Raw genomic sequence first — 7,296 nt, 5'->3', positions numbered from 1 at the left:
AATCAAAATAATAGAGATCAAATCTAAAAATAAAAAAATGAAAGATGAAGAAATTAAAATAATACTAATAATTAACATTTCATAAATTATTTCAAATAAAATAAGTAACAATCAAAAGAATAAGGATCAAATTTGATAGATAAAAAATTTCAATAAAAAAATGATAAGGGAAAAGCAAATAACAATTATAAAAATGAGGACCAAAGTTAATATAAAAATTAAATTTTAAAAGATGAAATTGAAAAATAAATATTCAAAACAATATATATAAAGCAATAAAAAATTTGAGGACCAAATTTGATATAATTAGCAAATAATATGACATTTCTAAATTTTCCACCCAAATTTTTCAGGAAAATATTTTTCTGAAAATCAAGTTAAATTTTTCTTTAACTGAAAAGTATTTTTTATTAATAAATTTTTTTAATAAAAATAATTTTTCATAAATAATTTTTTGAAAAACAAACACAGTATAAATGCACAACTATTTGTTGCAAATATAATACATAGATAATCTCTCGGTCGTAAATCTATTATGTGTGACCTAAAGGTGCCACATGTGCTCCATGCATTTCCATTATTTCTGTGCTAAAATAAAAATTATTTTTTTAATTTTTTAAATTTAAAAAATAAATTTGTTCACTGTACCAATTAGACCAACTTAAGTGTTTCTTTTTTACCCGATCAATCAACTTGCCACGCCATTCATTACCTGCCAATTAAGTGTTCCTGTTTTACCCGGTCAAACGTGCCGACTCCCCCACACGTTAAATCCACATCACTATTATTCACACGTGGCATTCATTTATTGGCATGATCTCGTGGCCTCTACGCCACGCGAACACCACTACTAATATCAATCCCCTATAAAAAGTAAAAAAAAAAAAACAAAACTATCTCTACCTTCAGATCGCAGCTCTCCTCCTTTTCTCTATCCAGATACTTTTCATTTCTCTACGGTTACGATCACGTACGGTTAGTTCCTCAGATCTCACGATTTACACTTTTTATATTTTTTTTTCTCAGATCTGATTTCGTTGAATCCGTGTCAATGTTATACAGTTTGGTCTGATTGGTTTATTAAGAGATCTGAAATGAAATTTTCTCTTAGTTTCTCGGCATCCGAATAGAGAGTTACTGAATTGTTTTATGGATGCATACAGATCTGTTTGTTTAGCTTTGTCTAGGTTGTTTGAGATTGAATTGAATCTCGTAATCCTGTAAATGATCCGTAATATTAAGTTTGATTAGAATATTTAATTTTTTAAATGTTGATGGTGAGATTTAGATTTTTACTATTTCTGCGATTTTTTGCGATTTTTTATTCATCCTGAATTAATTACATCCAGTTGTGATATTTAGTTGGATCCGGTTGTGATAATTAATTACATCTATCTGTCATTTATTTATAGGCTGAATAATAAAAAAAGATGGGGGGTGGATTTAGGGTGCTTCACCTTGTCAGACCATTTCTCTCATTTCTTCCCGAAGTTCAGAGTGCTGACAGAAAAATCCCGTTTCGTGAGAAGGTCATATACACTGTGATTGCTCTTTTCATTTTCTTAGTATGCAGTCAACTCCCGTTGTATGGCATTCATTCAACAACCGGTGCGGATCCTTTCTATTGGATGCGTGTCATTCTTGCTTCGAACCGTGGTACTGTCATGGAACTTGGTATCACTCCAATTGTGACTTCTGGACTAGTGATGCAACTGCTTGCTGGTTCAAAGATCATTGAAGTGGACAACAACGTGCGTGAAGATCGTGCATTATTGTAAGTATCCTTGTGCGGATAAAATCATGTCGGTGCTCTCTCAGTTGAAGTTGCTTTGTTTTCTATGCTCATTCTTTGATGGAGGCCTCTTAGAGTGTCTTGTGCTATATGTTATATTATTATGCATATTATCATCCGAGTGGCATTGCTGGTGTTTCATTGTTTGTTACAATCAGGTTCAAATTTATTGTAATGGTCTTTCCGTGAACATTGAACTTTTGAAAAAACTAAATGATGCCTCATTTCACTTGGCTACTTGATATTATGTATAAATTGTCTTAATTTATTAATTTTGGTTGGGTGGTGATTTGCATTTAAGTGTACTGCATTTTCAGTCAATTTATAGGATGATTTTGTTCCATTTTGCACCTTGTGATCAGGGATGCTTGTGGCTTACTTGGGGCTCTCCCTCATCAGCAAACACTAAGATGGCTTTTTATCTTTTACTTTGTGGCAATGCAACTTGCTTGTGCTATTTGCATTGACATGATGAATGCTTGCTTCTCACAGGAACGGTGCACAGAAGTTATTGGGTATCTTGATTGCTGTTGGTGAAGCGGTGGCGTATGTGCTCTCAGGGATGTATGGAAGTGTTGGCCAACTTGGAGTAGGAAATGCCATTCTTATAATCATTCAGCTTTGTTTTGCCGGGATCATTGTGATCTGTTTGGACGAACTTCTCCAGAAAGGATATGGTCTGGGCTCTGGAATTTCTCTTTTCATTGCAACCAATATCTGGTGAGTTTGATTCTTCTGTTTATGGATCCACTTGTGTAATTTCCTTCTCTATGTTGAGTATTGTGAGATTAATGTGCTTTGTGGAGTTATCCTTACCATCTCTATGAAAATTTGGATACTTATATAGTGCTGTTCATTTTCAGTGAAAATATTATCTGGAAAGCATTTAGTCCAACCACCATTAATAGTGGGCGAGGTGCTGAATTTGAAGGAGCTGTCATTGCTTTATTCCATCTTCTGATAACTCGAACGGACAAAGTTCGTGCTCTCCGAGAAGCATTTTACCGGCAGAATCTTCCAAATGTGACAAATCTGCTTGCTACAGTGCTAATCTTTCTCATTGTCATCTACTTCCAAGGGTTCCGTGTGGTTTTGCCTGTGAGGTCAAAGAATGCTCGTGGACAGCAGGGTTCATATCCAATCAAGTTGTTCTACACCTCAAACATGCCCATTATTTTGCAGTCTGCTCTTGTATCTAACCTTTACTTCATCTCTCAGGTACTGAGGTTATATGGTTTTATGTACTGCTTGAGATTTGGTTTTCCAGTTCATCTATTAACATGCTTGTTTACAGTTGCTGTACAGGAGGTACAGTGGAAACTTCCTCGTGAATCTTTTGGGCAAATGGAAGGAATCTGAATATTCAGGTGGTCAGTTTGTCCCTGTTGGTGGCCTTGCATATTATATCACTGCGCCCTCAAGGTAACTGAGATTGTTTCATTCAAGATTTTTTTTGTCCATTTGGTTTATATATCTGCACTCATATTAGTTCATAAATAATTTTCCTGCCTTATATTTGATTGCCAATAACTCTCTGCTGTTGGCAATGCTAATGCTGGTTTAACATGTCTGTTCTAATTTTTTGCAGCTTAGCTGATATGGCAGCAAATCCTTTCCATGCACTTTTCTATTTCGTGTTTATGTTGTCAGCATGTGCCCTCTTCTCAAAAACTTGGATTGAAGTGTCTGGATCATCTGCCAAAGACGTGGCTAAGCAGCTCAAGGTATGTGGACCTCTTTATTTCATATGTTCTATGATGAAAAAAATTCTTACTTTGCATTTAGCACAACACATCTTTTCAGCTTTTGCATTGCATAATATGATTTCAGTTTGACCTTTTGTTCTGGTTGCATTTGTATCTTAGGATTTTCAGTCTATTGTATGGGGCTTGTCTTTGCTGACATTTTAGTGGATCCGTTGAAAGTCTTATGTGCAACTTTATGCGTGCTACATGTCAAACAACCAAACTTCTTCATATATTTGGTGTGTGGATCATAAGCAGGTGACCTAATAATCAAAGAGTCTTGAACAAACTCTCAATCTCATGTTAGAACTGAAGAGTAGTTGGATCCACTTAAACAACTGCAATTTATCTTGTTTGATCCATTTATTTAAGATATGACAATGATGTAAATGTTTTTAAAATTCAAGCCAGTTATTGTACTATCCAGAATTTTAGGACTCTTGAGGTTCATCAACAGTTATACTGGCTTAAATCTACTGTCAAAGACATGTAGTAGGTGTTTGGTATTTTGGTTGCTTATAAGCCACTGGTAAGGTACCTGCAGTGGAGTGCCCCAACTGGAGACCTTGTACTGTAGCTTAAGTGGCTTGCAAGGCAGCACAATACCAAGCTCAACCATAATCATGGTTTGTTGTTGGTTTGAGTAATGGATGTGCCTGTTTTTTTGTTAAGAGGCAGGACTAAACCTGCCAACATATTTATGTTCAAAGTATAGGTGGTTACTTGTCTTTTTGTGTCGAAATGCATGTAAAAAGAACTTGAAATAAAAGTTAAGATCTACTAATTCATCGGAATTTGAATCTGATCAGTAGAAGCTTGATTACAAAGCTTAAAATATCTACAAGTATTTAAAGGCATCATGTGCTATTGTTTGTATAATGTATTTTTATATAAAAGGTTAGCAGGTTGGTTATGGTTTGATCAGTTGTTAGCGTCGCCTGTTATTAACTTAACTTCTAGCTGTCTCATTATGTATTTAAGCAGAATTGATTGCACAATATGCAAATTAGCCATATTCAGTTAATGGATTGGAATGTGATTAGGTAAAGTTGACGGCTTTTGGTGAATCCCTTTTTTGCAATTTTAGGAAATGTCCTTTTCCAACACATGGTTATGAAAATGGGAGCTCCTCCTTTGTACTTTAACCTCTTCATTTGTATAGTCAATGCCTTAGAATTTATAAAGATGGGCAGCCTGGCTAGGTCATGCAGGGATTTTTCTTTTCTGAATTCTAGGATAAGGTAAATTTTGACATGGTCATCAGGTTTCTGTGTTTGCATGTTCCAAGAATTATTTTTATTTGTTACCTGCATATGCACTAGCACCTTTAGCCCGATTCTTAAGTTCTTTGTCTCATGAACCTGAGCCCAACTATTACTAACTGTACTGCATTTTCTCTATATTGTAATGATAATGTGTAAAATGACAGCATGTGCTGGTCTGGAGCTCCCAACTACCGTCTGGTCATGTTTGACTGTCTCCCATCCAGGTTGCATAATTGTAATTAGTGGCACCCAGTCTTTAGGATGAACGACTGTCTGAATTTGTTTTGGTCAATCTCTCTCTCAAATGTGAAAATCAATCTCCTCTGCATGTCTTTGGACATTCTCTCTCTCCCTCTTCGTCTTCCTCTTCCTCTTCCTAAACCAAAAAGGCAAGGAGGAAAACACCAACGCTAGGAATTTGAACCATAGTGACCTCCTAGAAAAAACTAAAGTGTACTTTGCCCCATGGCTTGGAGAATATAGATAAGACACTTAAAAATGTCAAAAGGCCATCCTAAGAAAAAACTAAAGTGTACAATGCCATTGGCATGATACATACACATGGCCTTTTGACATTTTAAGTGTCTTATCTATATTCTCCAAGCCATGGACATTGAATGTGGATTTGCTGCAAGGGTTGTCTCTCCCTAGCCTTTAACAGAGGTGGAAATTGAGATTGAATTGTCATGCTCACTGAATTTAGAATTTTAATATGACCACTTTTAAGCTAAGAGTTCATTGTTTCCTGCACAAATTTTGAATGGGACTTCAGACTGGGAAGGATATTGACCAATTATAAAGTGTATCCTACTTTATCATGCGTACTCTGGATTGAAAAGTCTGCCTGTGCCTCTACATTTTGCTTTACCAGAAGCCTGCTAGTAATGGATTTCTGTCAGAATTTTCTAATAAAACAATTTCTTTTAAGTATCAATCTCTGTGGTGTCTAGCCAGCATGAGAAATTGAACTTTGGATGATTGCTGTTCATTCCTTGTTTGTTTATTGTTTTTTTTTCCTTCCTTTTTGGCTGTGATTTGGTGATATTGCATCCTTTGAATTAATTGCCAGAATTAACGTTTTGTTTTTCCTCTACTGCCACAATAGCTCCTGCTCGCAGCTATTATCCTAATCTCATCATGTTTTATTTCCTGTAAATTATGAAAGTTCAATTTATGGGGATTCATGGGTTGATAATCTGCTGAGTTTTATCAGCTTGACGAGTTTTATCAGCTTGACATGTATAATAATAACGTGGTTTCCTCATGCAGGAGCAACAAATGGTTATGCCTGGGCATCGGGAGTCCAACTTACAAAAAGAGTTGAACCGTTACATACCCACTGCTGCAGCTTTTGGAGGTATTTGCATTGGGGCACTGACAGTGTTGGCAGATTTCATGGGAGCTATCGGATCAGGGACAGGAATACTACTTGCAGTTACGATCATTTATCAGTACTTTGAGACCTTTGAAAAGGAGAAGGCTAGTGAACTTGGTTTCTTTGGTTTCTAAACTGTCTCGACTTGAGTGATGGATGGTGGTGGCAACGAGCTCCCCCACAATTTTGGTGCGTCGAGAGATGTATGGAGGTCCTGTTGACACCAAAGTGAAGTTAGAAGACATATTGGGGTAGTTTGTAGTTATCAAGTACAAATCACATAAAGGTTAATGTTTGCTCTTTTTTTTCCTCTTCCCCTGCTCCGTTAACTGAGTTTCTCATGTATCGGTGGATCTATATGGGCGCATGCTACTGGTCCTGAGTTCTATGAATCGTGGGAATTTATTTACTCGTTGAAAACTTCTAATGACCATTGAAGGGAATGGGGCAGGGATTGGTGCCCTTCATGTTAATGAAGGATTCCTGTAAGTTACCCTTACGCTCACTCACACTTCAAGGTTTTGAATTTAGTAGAACAAGTAGTGGTTGACTTGTATGTTTTAACTACAGGGGTTTTCTTTTTTGTCTGTGACCTTTTGGCTGTTAGCCATCGCCATTTTGTATTTTGTTGTGCACCTGCCTCCAGTTAAAGGCAGGTGCACAAATGTCTGAAGTTGCCGTTGCTCTCGTGTTTCTCTTGTTGGCAATGCCCTGGTGAAAGTATTGGACCGAACTCTTGTAAATGATTGTTGTTGCCGAGGGCCATGAGACGCTCCAACCAATGGTTCCCCACAGGTTGTGGGTTTTTATTTTTTACGTCTTACCGCTAGTGGGGGGATTAAGGTCCGGCTCGGGTGAGTGTAGAGACTTGAATATGTATCCATTTTTTTTTTTCAAATTATTTTTGTAGTATTTTTAGAAAATTGATTTTTTTTTATTTTATAATGATTTTGATATAAAAATAAAAAATAAAAAATTACTTTAATGTGATTTTAAATTAAAATTAATTTTAAAAAGTATTATGTTTCATGTTACCAAATAAACACTCAGAAGTTGGAAAATTCAAAATTCTTCAAAGGAAATTTAATTGTTTGTCGTTAAGGTCTTTATTGTTATTAC

General features: G+C 36.0%; 1 protein-coding gene across 3 annotated transcripts; it reads left to right on the top strand.

The window, feature by feature from the left end:
• The first annotated feature begins 852 nt into the window (after positions 1-852).
• Positions 853-6,870, top strand: LOC133694140 (uncharacterized). 3 transcript variants are annotated; one of them, XR_009842237.1, is made up of 8 exons: positions 853-975; positions 1,413-1,774; positions 2,285-2,512; positions 2,656-3,010; positions 3,087-3,214; positions 3,381-3,516; positions 6,072-6,662; positions 6,748-6,870. XR_009842237.1 is itself a non-coding variant. In XM_062115596.1 (7 exons), the coding sequence occupies exons 2-7, from the start codon at positions 1,431-1,433 to the stop codon at positions 6,309-6,311; spliced, it is 1,431 nt and encodes a 476-aa protein (XP_061971580.1). In that variant the 5' UTR covers positions 853-975; positions 1,413-1,430; the 3' UTR covers positions 6,312-6,870. The 3 variants fall into 3 exon arrangements, 2 of the variants coding, with proteins under 2 accessions (XP_061971580.1, XP_061971592.1); XM_062115596.1 differs by having other exon boundaries at positions 6,072-6,870; XM_062115608.1 differs by having other exon boundaries at positions 869-970; positions 6,072-6,870.
• The last annotated feature ends 426 nt before the right edge of the window (positions 6,871-7,296 follow it).

Source organism: Populus nigra, chromosome 1, assembly GCF_951802175.1.
Source record: "Populus nigra chromosome 1, ddPopNigr1.1, whole genome shotgun sequence".
NCBI lineage: Eukaryota > Viridiplantae > Streptophyta > Magnoliopsida > Malpighiales > Salicaceae > Populus > Populus nigra.
Note: the sequence above shows the minus strand (reverse complement) of the source record. Positions and strands in the feature narration are given on the sequence as shown.

Bases quoted from the DNA above. Each gene is read 5' to 3' on its own strand.
- LOC133694140 (XM_062115596.1), top strand. From the start codon at position 1,431: ATGGGGGGTGGATTTAGGGTGCTTCACCTTGTCAGACCATTTCTCTCA. The intron at 1,775-2,284 runs GTAAGTATCCTT...TGCTTCTCACAG, and splicing joins CGTGAAGATCGTGCATTATT to GAACGGTGCACAGAAGTTAT. The intron at 3,011-3,086 runs GTACTGAGGTTA...GCTTGTTTACAG, and splicing joins ACCTTTACTTCATCTCTCAG to TTGCTGTACAGGAGGTACAG.